At 43.6% G+C, this 15028-nt stretch overlaps 2 protein-coding genes across 5 annotated transcripts in view; one reads left to right on the top strand and one right to left on the bottom strand.

Annotated features, from left to right (window-relative positions):
• The window catches only part of NTAQ1 (N-terminal glutamine amidase 1), a 252454-nt gene that overhangs the window by 169099 nt on the left and 68327 nt on the right, over nt 1-15028 (bottom strand). The window contains exons 6-7 of one of the 4 annotated variants that reach the window (XM_060127246.1): nt 8325-8381; nt 6743-8018 (exon numbers count right to left, since the gene is read on the bottom strand). The exons of 2 other annotated variants lie outside the window; for them this stretch is intronic. In XM_060127246.1, the coding sequence (XP_059983229.1) occupies nt 7918-8018; nt 8325-8381 (158 nt within the window). In that variant the 3' untranslated portion in view covers nt 6743-7917. Of the gene's footprint in view, nt 1-6742; nt 8019-8324; nt 8382-9230; nt 9444-15028 lie in introns of those variants that run through there. One more of the 4 variants, XM_060127253.1, reaches the window with a different exon arrangement.
• The window catches only part of FBXO32 (F-box protein 32), a 29179-nt gene that overhangs the window by 10654 nt on the left and 3497 nt on the right, over nt 1-15028 (top strand). Inside the window, exons 5-6 of the mRNA XM_060127244.1 lie at nt 9723-9816; nt 10661-10845. Coding sequence (XP_059983227.1) covers nt 9723-9816; nt 10661-10845 — 279 coding nt within the window. The remainder of the gene's footprint in view (nt 1-9722; nt 9817-10660; nt 10846-15028) is intronic.

Raw genomic sequence — 15028 nt, 5'->3', positions numbered from 1 at the left:
TCCACGGCTTTCACGCTGTTTCAGCCTCTCCAACACTCACGTTCCCGGGTGTAAGAAGGACTTAGAATAACCTCACTTCACAGGGTATCTGTGAAACTCAGTAACATATATGGAAATACTCTGCAGACCAGAATATGTTATTCAAAGTTAGCTACTAATACTTATTATTACCTACTTATCAAAATTATTGTTTATTCTCCCTGAAAAGTCTTTTCAATTTGGTTGATAAGAAATGTTTTTCTACTTAGAAAAAAGAAAAATTACCTGGGGAATCATGCCCTTTGCCCTTGATTAAAACTCAGCATAGAGGACTTGCGTCTGTCAGTATCGGATTGTAAAATACATCCTGAGCACATTCTCCTAACCTTTAAGAAACTACTGAATGCTTTCAGTTACTAGGTTCAGAAAGAGGGGGGAATATTTCCATTTTGGAAAGAACAATCTTTTTTTCCCTTCACTGTTAAGGGTCCTCTGTAATTTGAGAAATGCCATTTTTATAAAGAGCTTAAAACATTTTAATGATAGGCACCATGTTTTGAGGGTTTTCTTCTAAGGAACTTAAGACACTTCTCAAATATTCTTCTTATCCTTAAACCAACTTTGCAAAGTAGCTTGCCAGTATGTTATCCTCATCTTACTACTGCAGCTTAATGGTTTTTTAATACTACAATGATTCCTCAGTCCCAGTAAGAAACCGAACCAACTTTGAAGCCTTAAAATCTGTTTAACCTCTTTAAAGACAAAGTACATTTTTTAAAAAGGTGTCATGTTCATGCTAGCTGTCAATGTTAATAAAAGAGACATGCAGAGGGAATAAAAGGGATAGCCAACACTCCTATCTCAATGTTATGATGTTTTATCAGCATGAAAATTTTGTGGAACTTTTGGAATCAAAATTTGAATATAAATAGGAGAGGTTTTTATACAGCATTTGTACCTTTTTTTAATTGGCTTCAGGCTACACTCATTGCCTCTACCTGCTTCTCTACACACTTCCAATGGCTTAAACATAGTTTTAACTGGGTTTTAAAGATGATTTAAAATCTTTAAAAGCAGTAGCTTATGAAAGGCCATTTTTAAAAAATGGGTTTACACCATGCCTCAAGACCACATTTTGGAAAGTCCCCTGGGGAGCCAGCGAGGATTCCAGGGGCTAGGCCAGTGGTGGGGTTAGAACCGTAACCACAAGAAAGCAAGTACTGACTAACCCACCCAGGGCACAGAGAGGCCAGCGGAGAGAGTGGATCTCCAGTAAACACATCAGAATCACATCTGCACATTAGAATCACCTGTGAAGCTTGCTCCTCTAAGGAAGCCCACCTCTAGAGCACTCGAGTTCATCAGTTGAAGGTGGTGCCCAGGCACTGCTACTTAAATTTATCCACCAGGTGATCCCAGTGTGTTTTCAAGTTTGTAAACCAGCTCAGAAACTACTTGGGAGCCCAAATGTTATATTTTGCATAATGAGTTTTTAAACAAGACACCCCGAGGCACAAGTGCAAGAGAGGGCTTTAACGCTTTAATGCCAGAATGCTCTTTGATCTGGTCCTCCCAGCTCTCTCTATGGGATGAGAATGTGGCCAAGTACATGGTAACTGTAGATGCTGTCTTCAGACCAGGAAGAACCTTGAATAGCGGTTTCCTGACCTGAATGAAGTGACCCCTGTGTGCATCAGATCAGGAAGGACAAACAGAAGTTTGCAACCTCACCCTCTCTGTCCCTCTGCAGCAGAGAAGAACATCCACAAACTAAACCAGTAGTGCATATTTTTATTTTTTTCTGCATTACCACCCTAAGTCCATTTGAATGTTTCCAGCAAGTTACTGCATTCCTACCGCCCCTAAAAGTCTTTTCCAAAAACATGTTTTAGTTTAAGTTGACTGGTGGTTTGGCAAATGAAAGGCTGAAATATGGCACGATGACTCAAATTCAAACCCAATGCCTTAAATTAAGGGCGTGCTGTTGCCAAGCCCCTGGTGGGTTGTGATGTGTATGGGCAGCCTGGCCCCTTCACCAGGTCCCTCTGCTGCAGTGACCTTGGATTAATTTGGTGCTGCACAGCCTTCCTCTGATGGAAGGCGGCCCCTGCCACCTCGGTCTTAAAACTGGTGGGTATCTTTTTCCATTGAGACAAAGAAGCTGGCGGGGAGGGAAGGCAGCCAGCCATTCCAATGGCAACAAAATCAAAAGAACAGGGCGCAAGCCCATTTGAAAGTGATTGGCAGAAATGGTTGGGAATTGTGAGAATTCACTGTGGGGTATTAACAGTGAGGGCCCTGAGCAGGTCCCTAAAATGAATGCTGATTAGGCTGCTAATGATTTTACCGAAGAAACGCTGCAGCTCTTGGAATTCCGAGCCTTCTCAGTCACACTAAGCCTTTAGGCAAGCAGGAGATCCTGCAATTTCTGGGTGCCCACAGAAGTGGGGGACACTCAAAGACCTTGAGAGTATGACCACAGGATTGGGGGAGTGCATGCAGAAGTAGGGGGTACCCAAAAAAACGGAGGAAGCCTGAGAGACCAGAATAGTGGTATTTTCGACCACAGACACCTGACAGTACATTAATAATTTAAGCATGTATTCTCAATTTATGTATATTCATAAATTCATTTGTAAATCATATACCTATAAAAGGTGCTAATAATGGTACCTACCCCATCGTGTTGCTATAGAATTAAACTGAGCTTAAACACGTGAAATGCTTTTAGACAGTGCCTGGTATATGGTGAGCGTCAGTTGTTGCTGTAACTATTGTCATCTTTAGCGTCCTAATTACAGGAATTAGAAAATATATGAAAATAGAAACTAAAGATGAAATAAAACATAGAGATTGATTATTTTACGACTTTTCTACCTGATTTTCTTTCCCATCTGACTTTGGAGACCAGAAGATCAAAAATGTGCCCATGTTGTGTAAATTTTTTTCTTGAGGATTCAGAATTTAAATATATCCCACCATGAGCCCAGAAATATATTTTATACTAAAATTCTAGCTAGTTTCTAGGCTCAGTCAGGTGCTTATTATACAGGGGATAGGCTAAATTGGATAGGTGAGCTGCGTGTTAATTGCCAATTCAGCAGACTTTTTTCCCATCCAAGGAGGGATGTTCCTGAGAGCATGTGACATTGCTCTAAGTTGCTCTGGTTGAGGGTGAGACAGAGGTTTAAGTATCTGTGAGCTAGGATCCGAAGGCCCCTCGAGTCTTCTAAAAGAAGGGCTTTCCAAAGGCAAGGAGGTGACAACATCCTCTGCTAGGTCCCCATACATCAATATTGCTTCAGGTGAGTGTTTTCAAATCCCTAAGCAGGTGTTTTCTATATTAAGTCCATACCATATACCTAGTGTTGCCACAGTCACTTGAGAATCAACTAAGACCTGGCCTCTGCTGGTCAGGAGTTTCTGGGCTACTCTGGGAGACAAGGTACAAGGTACTGCAGTAGCAAATTGGGTTTGGTCCTGTCTAAGAGAACGGAAGAAGCAGCACTGGAGGCAGCTTCTTGGAAGAGGTAGAACCTGAGATTCTCCTTCCTTGAAGGATGGCCAGGATTTGGCCAGGTGGAGAGGCAGGTAGAAGGCTTTGCAGGGACAAATGGCATGAGCAGAAACCTGCAGCTAGAGAGAACAGAAGTGGAGGGGAGTGATGGCGGGCCAGGGGCCAAGGGCAATGTGACATCCAACCTTGTAGAAGCGTAGGGTGGGGGTAAGGAGGCTACAGCAGACAGGGAGCCCAATTTAAGCAGCCTCATTGAGGCAGACAGACCTGCTCAGATCAATGCGGCAGGGAATAGGGCATCATTCTAAGTTCAGAATTTTCTGGGATGGATGGAAGACAGAGAGGCAAGTGGTTCTCGGCTAAGAATACAATTAATTTGTGTAAACTTGGCCCTCAGTTAGAGGGATGTTTCACTTGCAAATAATATTTACCCAATCTTGACATGCCTGGAGATTATTAATGTAGCAGAAATGTTCCTTCTTCCAACCTGTCAGTGTTCAGGCTCAAAGTCAGGACAAAACTTTCCAGGTTTTAATCTGTGTTATCCATTGAGTAAATAAGGGTCTTGGAAGTACCTGGCACTCAATGCAGGCAGAAGCACTGCCTGATGTAACCAAAGGTTTATTGCAAAGGACATAATTTTCCTATGGGCACAGCTGGCGTACTGAGCATGTGAGAAATGGCAGGGGCTTCTTGAAGTTTTTTCCTACCTTTAATAATCCTACGGCTTGTTTTCTAATCAGACATATACCTTAAACTGCAGAGCTCACTGTCAGAGGAGATAGAAGAATTAGGGATAAGTTACATTCTTAACAATATTCTATGCAAGATAGAGTATGCTTGGGCAACAGCTGCATGGGTAACCTTGAACTAACAGGGAGAGTAGCTGCTGTTTTTGTTGATGCTTCTGAAGCCCCAGTTGCTTAGTGTCCCTTTAAATCCCTTTAAATATGTGTGTGTATGTGTGTTTATATATCTACATATATAGATAGATATAAATATATGTATTTGTTAAGTGCCTGCCGTGTGCCAGGTTGCGGTAGAGTGGTAAACAAGATAACCCCTTCTGTCTTGAGGTTTCTATCCCAATTAGACAGTCAGCAAGCAAGTAAACAAGATCATTTCAGACATGTATAAATGAAACAGTGAAGAACACTGAAACCATAGTAAGATCTAGGATGGTCCGCAAAGGGCTCTCTGAGCTCTGAGCAGGTGGCACTTGAACTGAGACCTGAGGGGTGGGATGGAGCTGGCATGTGAAGACGTGGCAGGACCAAGGCTGGGAGGTGGGAATGAGCTGAGCCTGCTCAGGGAACCAAAGGCGGGCCGTGTGGACAGAGCAGAGCGAGCTAGGGAGGCACTGGGCAAAATGAAGCTGGACCAGGGGCGAAGACCAGGTCAGGGAGGACCTTGCCAGTTATGGGCAAAGGGAAGCCATTTGAGGGTTTCAAGCAGAGAAGTGACGTGAGCTAATTTATTTTTAAAAGTCTGAATGCTATGATGAACCGAAGGGAAGAGATGACACGAAACGCGCATTTTCTGCGGGCAGAGTGAGATAAGAGGGCAATCTCCTCTCCCCATTCATCTTCCATGTACCACTTCAAGCTGAGGTTGATATCCCTCCGAGACTGACTATAGGATATTGCTTGCAACGAGACTTTTCTTCTACTCAGCATGTCTAAGACTAGCACAAGCCAAAGCTGAAGGGCAGGATGTGGTTTCAGCAGGCAGCAACCACCAGCCCTTCCTCCCGTGGCCCAGAACCGGTCCTGTTACTGCACAGCTAGTCACTGTGGATTGGGTCGTGCTGGATCCCCAGGCGGCCCCCACGGTAATGATAGCCTGTAATTCAGGAGGAGCTGAGAACCCTCTTCTCCAACCCCTAGCCCAGTCCCCGACCCCGCCTCTCCTTAAACACAGCCACAAATTACTGGCACCTGGGCTAAAATTTGCCCAGCAGAAAACAAACAGCCATTTTCAAACAATCCGTTTTCCTCTGCTTTTTCTCGTGTGGCTAGAGGCAAAGAATCCAACTGGCTAAGTCATCTTGGTAAATAAATAGCTAGATACAGCCCTACTCCCCCTAGGCACACAGCTCTCTTGACACAGAATTAAAATTAATAAATTCTGTCTTCTTTACCACTAGTTCCACACAGTACTGGTTCTGGGTCCATAGAGTTATTGTGATGTGGAAAGTAGACCTAAATGATTTACCCAAAGCAACTGCCTCATCCTAAATGCGTTATTAACCCTTTCTGGGTATTATTGCTCCCTTAATGTGAAAAGCTGATTACCGGTCCCAGTGTAACACTGATATAAGATTTCCAGACTCTTTCCTACAACATAACACTACATGGTATTGCCACTATTTTTAAAGTTTCGACCTAGATGCAAATTTGATAGGCCTTGACAAACTGAAGTCCTTAAACTATCAAAATACATGTTCTCCGTTAGACATTTCTGTGTCCAAGTCCTGGCTCCACCACTTGCTACTGCTATATGTCTTCAGGTGAGTTGCTTAACTTCTCTGAGCCACAAAATCCTCTTTTGACTAGTGGAGAGAACCCACTTCAGTGGGTTGCCTCTGAAGATTAAACAAGATGACACATGTAAAATGCGTAGCATGTAGTAAACACCCATTATTGCTAGCAAAATAAGACTTCATGGTAGATGCAACTATGTAAGCCACAGAATGTATCAACATTAACTTTTATCAACAGACAGGGAGCTACTAAATATATCAGAAACATAATAAAAATGACAGAGAGGAATATGAAAATTTGAAAGCTTTTAAGCATTTGGTTGACAATGCATAAAATTGAAATACAGGGATTCTAAAGGTCTCTAAACCAGCTGTACTTTACCCTACTATTCACTATGCCTTCCCTGGCAGTGCTTCTACCTAGTAATAGTCTCTGTACTATGATAAAAATGAATGATAATAATTTATTGAGCATATTCTTGCTATCAGGCACTGTTCTGAGTGCTTTATGAATGCATTTAATCTTCATAGCAACTCTAAAGTAGGTACTATTATGATGTATGGTTTACAGATGGGGAAACTGAGGCAGGCAGTTTGGCTCTGGAGCCCCCACTCTTGAACCCTATCATACACACACACACACACACACACACACACACACACACACACACACTCTATCAGAAATTGACAAATTATGGCCCAAGGGCCAAATCTGCCCCCCATGCCTGTTTTTGTAAATAAAGTTTTATTGGAACACAGCCACACTTATTCATTTACATACTGTCCAAGGCTGCTTTTGTACTACAGTTGCTGAGTTAATTAGTTGCAACAGAGACCTTATGACCTCCAAAGGTTAAAATATTTACTATCTAGCCCTTTACAGAAAAAGCTTTACAGAAAAGATAACCCTTGATATCCACTTTAAACTTCACTAAAAGAATGTGGTTTGGAAGGAGAAGAAATAATACCTTATAATAATAATGCCTTGTATTTGGTATTTACAGTGGGTTTTTACATACTGATCTCAGTTACTTCTCATAACAACCCTGTGAAGTAGGTAGTCTTTTTTTATTTCCACTTTAGAAATGAAGAAACTGGGGTTCTGGGAGGTTAAATGACTTACACCACAGACTAGATGGTAAACTCCGTGAGTCTAGGGATCGTGTGTCTCTATCCGCATCACCTATCACAACACTAGGATAGAATGGGCATGCAGAAAATACTTGCTAAGTGAATGACAACTGTAAAGGTCACCCAGCTAGAGCATCCAGGTCCGCTCCTATTCTGGGGTTCTCCTGACCCCAAGGCTGCCGGACAGTGAAAAGAAGGACTTTCCTTTGACACCGGAATAAACAGAAGGTGGCTGACGTGTCATTCTCCTGACAGTTGATCGATTTTTGCTTCTGTATCTTTCTCTTCCTTAGTCAAAGATCATCTCAGTCAGACCAAACAGCTTTTTTGTTTCCCCTCAAATGCATAGTCACAGCCTTGAGAATTTTTGTGTCCTTGTGATTGGTGCATTTTTAGACAAGATTGAAACTGACGCCCTCATGAGATGGTAGTCACATGAAATGGGGGTTTTGGATGGATTTCAGGCAGAGCTCTGCCCGCCCTCCTCCCACCCCATGATGAGTCACTACCCTTCCCAGAGCCGACTCAAGACATTTGTTTTCTTTCATCTTGCTTTGTGTTGGTCATGTGAGGCTCGGGGTATTAATAGACCCTGGGCTTGGCCTTCTGAATCTCGTTGTTGGTCAAGGAGATAAAGGAACGGTTTAGCCAGTCCCTTTGTGCCATTTTTCACTCCTCTCTCGACCGTCACGCGCTGGTTGGTGACAGAGCTGAACTGGAAAGGCAGAGGACAGCCTGTCTGGTCACCGCCTGTGGACGTGGCCTCTGCTGATGTTTTGACTTCTTGCCGCTCTTTGTGGGCATTTGGTCAGTTCCTGACGTCCAGCCTTGGATCAACAGTACTAATCTTAAAAACCAGCCTCAGTCTTTCTCTGCCACCTTCCCCCAGCCTGATGACAGCAACTCTCCCTGTGTGTGAGAGAGATACATAAACCAGGCAGGAAAAGATTGGGGGTCTTTTTTTTTTTAACTTAGAGTAAAATTATGTTCAGGAAATTAAAAGTCTGTCCGTGGTTTGACAGGCTCCTAAGGGGCTCCATGGGGACAAAAGTTTTAAACAAATGCCTTGGAAGCAGAGGTTCTTTGAATTGCCTGGGGCTTTGATCCAGAAGTTTCAGTTCTTCTCTGCAGCCCAATTTTTAAAATGTCACTTTGCTAGTTCCCTCAGCCTTGATTCCAGCACCCAGAACAGTGTCATACTTGGTGTTTACTGACCTGAAGTGAAGTTGGGCTGGGGCCTGGCCAGGAGATGAAACTGCCTTGGAAGGTTTCCTAGGAGCAGAGATAGAAGCTTTAACATAAAGGGAGGTCCTGGGTCTCTAAATCTAGTTTACTGGCTCTAAGGCTAGTGAATTTTACTTAGCCTGGTGGGTTCTGGTGCAATTAATTATTTTCACTTTATATCAACCTCTTTTGTTCGATAACTCTGTGAAAGCATGAAGTGTGTTAAGAAGGATCCCGCTGAGCCCTCTCACTCCTTGTGGCATAGTTGGTAAAGTTTAGTTTCTTGAGCCTCACTTTGCTCATCTGTTAACTGGGTAGAACCACATGATCTCTAAGAGCCCATTCCAGTCTATAAAGTTTCATTTTTTCAATAATAGAATCTTTGTTTTTTTTTAAGTCTTGCCACATTTATAAAGAATTTTGCTTTTGAAGGGAAGAAAGATTATGCTAAGGGTGCACCAACTTAAATTATTATCTTCATTTCTTTTTGTTTGGTGATAACATGGGTGGTGGGAATGGGACATACTCCTTCAGTAAACCAACCAACCTTTATTTTCTACCTACTTTATGCCAGGCACTGTGCTAAGAGCTTTATGTGCATTCCCTCCTTTAACGCTGTCACCAATCTTGGAGACTCTAAGTATTACAAGTAGAGATGAAGAAACTGGGGCACCAAGAAATTCAGGAATTTACCCAGAGTCACAGAGCTAATAAGTGGTCAAAGCAAAACTTGCACATAAGTCTAAGAGCTACAAGGTTCCTAGCCTCTGAGTAGAAATATGAGTATACACTGTACATCCCTGAATGTCTCTTTCTTCCTGTTATTGGCTTCTTTCTACAGAAAGTTAAGCGCAGTGAAAGTTTCTAATTAACAGACATTTTTATTGAATGCTACATAAGCAGGAGATATCTGGATAAGAATTGCCACTTCCTTGAAAAGTGCCCATCGTTGCTGAACTTGAGCTTTTAGGTGCCTTGAGAGCAGTCCCAGCCAGTGGGGAGAAGTTCAAGTAGGGGTAAAAGAATTCCCGCTGGGAGTGATTATGTACAACTCCAACATCACAGGTCACAGGAGGTTTTGTTCCCTTTGGAGAACCTCAGCTTCACTTGCTGAAGTAGGACAAGTAGAATGAATTAGCCCTGGCTGAAGCCAACCTCTTTATATTTAAAAGAAAAAAGCAATTAAATATTCAGCCTGATGCCTAGGTTTTGAATTACCCCCATTTGTCTTTTACTCAGAGCATCTGCTTTTTATTGCATTGTGGCCCTGCCTGCCATTTATCTCTCCCCGTCAGTCTGTATCTACGTGTCATGTGACTCAAAAGTGAAGATTAGAGGAGAAAAATATCTCTGTAGTCTAAGCCTGGCAACTTCTATTTTTATCCACAGCTGTTGGAACTGATAGCAAAGTCACAGCTCACATCCCTGAGTGGCATTGCCCAAAAGAACTTCATGAACATTTTGGAAAAAGTGGTACTGAAAGGTGAGCTCTCTCTCTCACTTTCTCGCCCCTTTTTATAGGCCTGGGGCCGGGCAGATGGATTTTCCAATGCAGTGGACATGTCATTGGATTTAAGGGAATGTAAGCAGATGGAAATGAATGACTCCAGATGCATTTCAGGGGTGCTGGATTGCAGTTTAGAAAGGAGGGCCATTCATGCTCATGACAAAGGGTGAGACCATCACCCTCCTGTCCTTGTGTTGGGATCATCCATTTGTCCTGCTCTAAGCCTCTCAAGCTTCTTGGTGTAGGCACGTGTCCCAACCTTGGCTACTGAACCTCTAGATTCCAAATTCCTAGAAAATTGAGCTGTGTACAAGGCAGAATAGATCCATAGACTCTCTGAGCTAGAAAGAACTTTACGTCTCTGGCTCAACTGACTCATTGTGTATATGGGAGAAAGAGTGATTTATCCATAATCACACAAAGAGTCAGCCAGACTGGATGAGAATCCAAGCTCCTGACCCCCAGACCTGTGCTTCTGCCACTGATCATCTAAAAGAGACATCACTCCTGGGCAAAAGAAGCTGCTTTCAGATCAGGTGAGCTATTGGTGCTGGTAGGACAATGAAAAGAGAAAGAGTCTTTGTAGAAAACGGGGAGAAGAGAACAAAGAGGGACCTAGATAATGGAAACTCTACCCAATAACCTCGAGTGCAGAAGCTTGGCCAAGTGTAGAATAAACACCAGTGAGAAAGAAAACCATATCCCCAGTGGGTGTACCCAGGTAACACGAGCAGAGGAGAGAAGAAGAAAGAACCACTTGTGAACTATGGAGTGTTCTAGTCTCATAAACGTTAACTACTTTTTTTCTTCCCCACTCAAGTCCTGGAAGACCAACAAAACATTAGACTAATAAGGGAACTACTCCAGACCCTCTACACGTCCTTATGTACACTGGTCCAAAGAGTCGGCAAGTCTGTGCTGGTCGGGAACATTAACATGTGGGTGTATCGAATGGAGACAATTCTACACTGGCAACAGCAGCTGAACAACATCCAAATCACCAGGGTAAGCTGGAGCACCCCAGCCTCCTCCCAGCAGGAACGGCTGCAGTTGGTTCCTCTGCTGGGATGCTGGGCAGCCTCGCCAGGACTTTAAATCCTCTCTGGTGATGGAAAAGTCTGGACAGTTCTGATTGGATGCTTTCCATTGGGTGCTGAGGGTGGGCTGGGGGACCTTCCAATAAAGGGGGTGTGGGGAGAAGAACCTGGCAGCGCAGGATCAGAGTATATGAATGACGACAGCCAATGGAAACGTGTTGGGAAAGCTAGAAACTTGACCTTGGGGCCGATGTAGGCTATTTCACTGAAATCTCTAGTGGGATCTGGAGATCTCTGCCCATTTGCTCTTAAAGTGCGAGTTTGTTTATGGTGTTAGGATGCTGCCTTGTATACAACAGCGCTGTGATGGCAGTGGCTTGGAGAACTGGCACCAGCCTTTTAAAACTCTAGTTCCAATTATTAATAGTTATGATAAAGGAAGGCTTTGAGTAAAGGCTGTAAACATACAGGTAGGAAAAGACATGAGCACCTCCAGCCTCGGGTCTCACTGCCCGCCTCCTTGTGACCACTGATCTCCCCAAGTAAGGGAGATCCCCCAAACACGCTGCCCACAAGGCCCTCACTCTGCCCGGGCCTCTGCTTGACCACATGGACATACTGAATAGCTTTGAGTAAAGGCTGTAAACACACAGGTAGGAAAAGACATGAGCAATTCTCACTCAAAGCAAACAAACCAAAAAATACCACACGTTACCAGCTAAACCTCCTACCAGTAGTTTCTTTCGGCTTTTAAAACGTAAGTTGGCCCCCAGCTCTTGGCCTCTTAAGAGTGAGCAAGAGGACTAAGGCACAGAAAAAATGTGAGAAAGACGCTGGTGTAATCGCTCAAGGCTCCCTAATGGACACACACACTTAGGCGGCTCACGTAGCACTTGGCTGTCTTATCTAATCACTGACCATGGCTGTTTTAAGTGGTTCCGGGACCCAGGCTGATAAAGTTTGGGTCTGCCCCGTCTCTCGAGAAAGAAACATGAAAAAACTTCTTTGACCTCTTTTAAATATTTCACTCTATGAAGTTTGCAAAATGCAGTGTCCTTGACTTTACTGTTAATAACCTCTCTGTGCCTTAGTTGTTTTTTTCCTTAACTCTGAAACAGCAAATAATTGGAAGTCTCAGAGTTCTGTGACTTCCTTAGAGTCACTTAGGCTACAGTACACACACACACACACACACACCCCAGTGATACTCAACCAGCGATATAAATGAGCAAGTCCCATTAGTCCCAAGGGCATCTTCCCTCCAGCAACTTGGAACACCCATTTAGATGGTCACACTTGCCCAGAACTTGCCTCTGTTCTCTCTGTCCACCTCACAGGAGCCCCCCCTTGGCCACATCTGCCCACATACCTTGCACTTCCATGGGCTTACTTCCCCAAAGCCCCCCTCTATTAATCTACAAACTCTCTTGGGAGGTACCCATTGTAGTTGCTATAACTCTTCATGGAGTGAGGGTAAAGGGGGATCAGAGAAGCCCAGTGACCCTCCCCAAGTGACACAGCAATCAGGGCCAGAGCTGAGGCCAGAACCCTGGGCTTCTTATTCTTAAAACGGCAAAGCTTTTAACATCAGTGGTTTCCAAACTTTTTTTCAATCTCGCTTTCTTCCAACTATTTATTCAATGACCCAGCCTTTTGCAAACCTTTTAAATCTAATGAAATCCTATGCAGGACAGATCAAACGCTGAAGTTCATCTCACCCTCCCCTCTGCTCACGGCACCCCAGTCAGGCCAAGCTATTCTCTGCACACTCTAAGCTTGGTCCTGCCTCGGGGTTTTTAAGCCACCTCCCTCCCTGACCATCCAATCTACGGAAGCCACTATCATCTTACCTTCTTCAGAGCCGCTACTATGATCTGAAATCATCTCATATGTATATTCACTTTCCTGTCTCCTGCACTGGCTTATAAACTCCACAAAGAAAGGACATCACCATCTTGTTCCCTGCTCTATTCCTTGTCCCTGGACCAGAGCAGATGGCAGTCAATAAGTTTTAGTTGAATAAATAAATGATTGAAGGGGACACTCCTCCCACCACCTACCTTAGAACTTGTTCAATGTGCAGAGGAATACAGTTGGAAAATATTGCCCTGTATTTACAGTTGAGCATGAAAACTGACCAACTGCAGGATCTGGGACTAGTGATTCGAATTCTCTGTGCCTCAATTTCCTCATTTGGAAAATGGAGGCAGTCGTGCCTATCTCAATGCCCTGGTGTGAGATTTAATCAGGTAATATGTAGAAAGCACTCAGAACAGTGCCTGACACATAGTAAGTATTGTAAATGCGTCAGCTGTTATTATTATGAAGGGCTCACTCTGTGGCAGACACTCTTCTAAGTCCTCTAATGTATTCATTAACTCATCTAGCGACTAACTGTAAGTAGGAGTCATCATAATAGCTAATATTTACTGGCCACTGTGCTCAGTACTTCCAGGCATTGTCTCATGAGAAAAATCACACTGAGTGGTTAAGAACAATCTGGCCGGGCCCTCCCCACCAATAAGATGTGGGTTGAACCCAGGCCTGTCTGCAGAGGCTATACTTTTACCCATGACACTCTACTCCCTCATGCCCTCCTTCCCAGCCCCCCTTGGCTCTGAGCTACAATATTTTGAGAGCCGTGCTGGAAGGAAAGATTGAGAGAGAGAGAAGGAACTTAATTACTTCAGTCTGGACTGTATTTTAAAACTTACTTTTTAACAGTTTGGACCAAAGAGAAGTATGTTATTACGTGAAAATGTTAAGGTGACATTTACAGTAATTGCTTTCTATTTGCCAAAGTTCTATCAGTATTTTCCCAGCAGATAATCTTGTTTTCCTTCAAAATTTCCTATCTAATTCTATGGAGCCAATTTTTATTGGCAAAAATAATTTATATAATAAAGAATGAAGGGGAAAAAAACTAAGAGAACTGGCTTGTAGGGGAAAAAAAGCAAATAGAATCATAGTGTCCTGTGAACAAGGCAGAGAGAGTCTGGAAGCATGGGGGGGGTGGGCAGGATGAATATAAAAAGATTTTCAGCAAAACACTTGATAGGGGGAGCACGACTAACTTCTTTTTCTTTTATATGTTTATATTCAAATAGAAGAAGGCATGCAAGCAGTTAATCATTTACCAGGAGTAAGGACTCAGCATGGGGTCTGGGCAAGGATTTTGGAAAAGTTCAGGTTTGAAAATCTGAGAGTGAATTCTGCCAAGTGGACTTTAATAGGAGTTCATGTAATAATTGGCCTGGGAGTTTTAACCAAAAAAGTAGATGCTTTGAAGTGCTGGAAACAAAAAGAAAATCTCATGGCAGTTTTATTGGCTCATACGATCAGCAGCAGATGATAAATGACAAATAGGTCTAGGACCTTCTGCAGTCCGGCAAAGTCCTGAATTTTGCAAACAATTGAAAGTTCAGCCCAGCAGCCTGAACGATATAAATTGTCAAGTCACAGACACTTCTCACGAATTAGGAGGCTGAAGCTACTCCAAGTCTGAGATTGCTGGAGCTGGAAAGGATCTTCAGAGACTTCTACTAAGCCAGTTCATTTTGGACACAGGGGAACTGAGATCCAGATTTCCCAAGGGCACTTGGGATCCGGATCTGCTGCTCGTCCAACCCGTGTCCCTCCCATGCCACCTCCCATTCTTCTCCATCGTCCAACTTCCCAAGCCGCCCTGCCATTGCCCACCTTCCCTCTGCACGCCTGTCCTGCTCTGCAGAGACGCAGGAGGGAATTGCTGAGACTGTGTGTCCCCCTGGAATCCTGTGTGTTCCAGCCTTGATGTGCCTCGTACAGAGTTTAGTTCCCTAAAATTTCGAGGAGGGAACTCAGTACTCATTCCCAGGATATTTTCCCCTCAGCTGAGGAAGGGTTTCTTCATCCTGTTTTGTTTTTTTTTGTTGTTTTTTTGTGTGACCTCCAGAGGTGATAGAACACTGAGCTAAAAATGTCAGTAGTTCAAATTCAAGAGCTCACCCAGGACTAGCATGGGAAGGACAAAGAACCATGGTCTCGAGCGATTTGAGCTGACTTCTTATCCAGATGGCAGCAGCCAGTTGCTGTTCAAGAAATAGCAACAAGTACTACTGAGGACCTTCTGTACAGATTGTTCCCATAGCACTTGGCGCTTACATCCTTGA

This window comes from Lagenorhynchus albirostris, chromosome 17 (genome assembly GCF_949774975.1).
Source record: "Lagenorhynchus albirostris chromosome 17, mLagAlb1.1, whole genome shotgun sequence".
Classification (NCBI taxonomy): Eukaryota; Metazoa; Chordata; class Mammalia; order Artiodactyla; family Delphinidae; genus Lagenorhynchus; species Lagenorhynchus albirostris.
The sequence above is the reverse complement of the archived record's forward strand: the minus strand, read 5'-3'. Positions and strand labels throughout refer to the sequence as shown.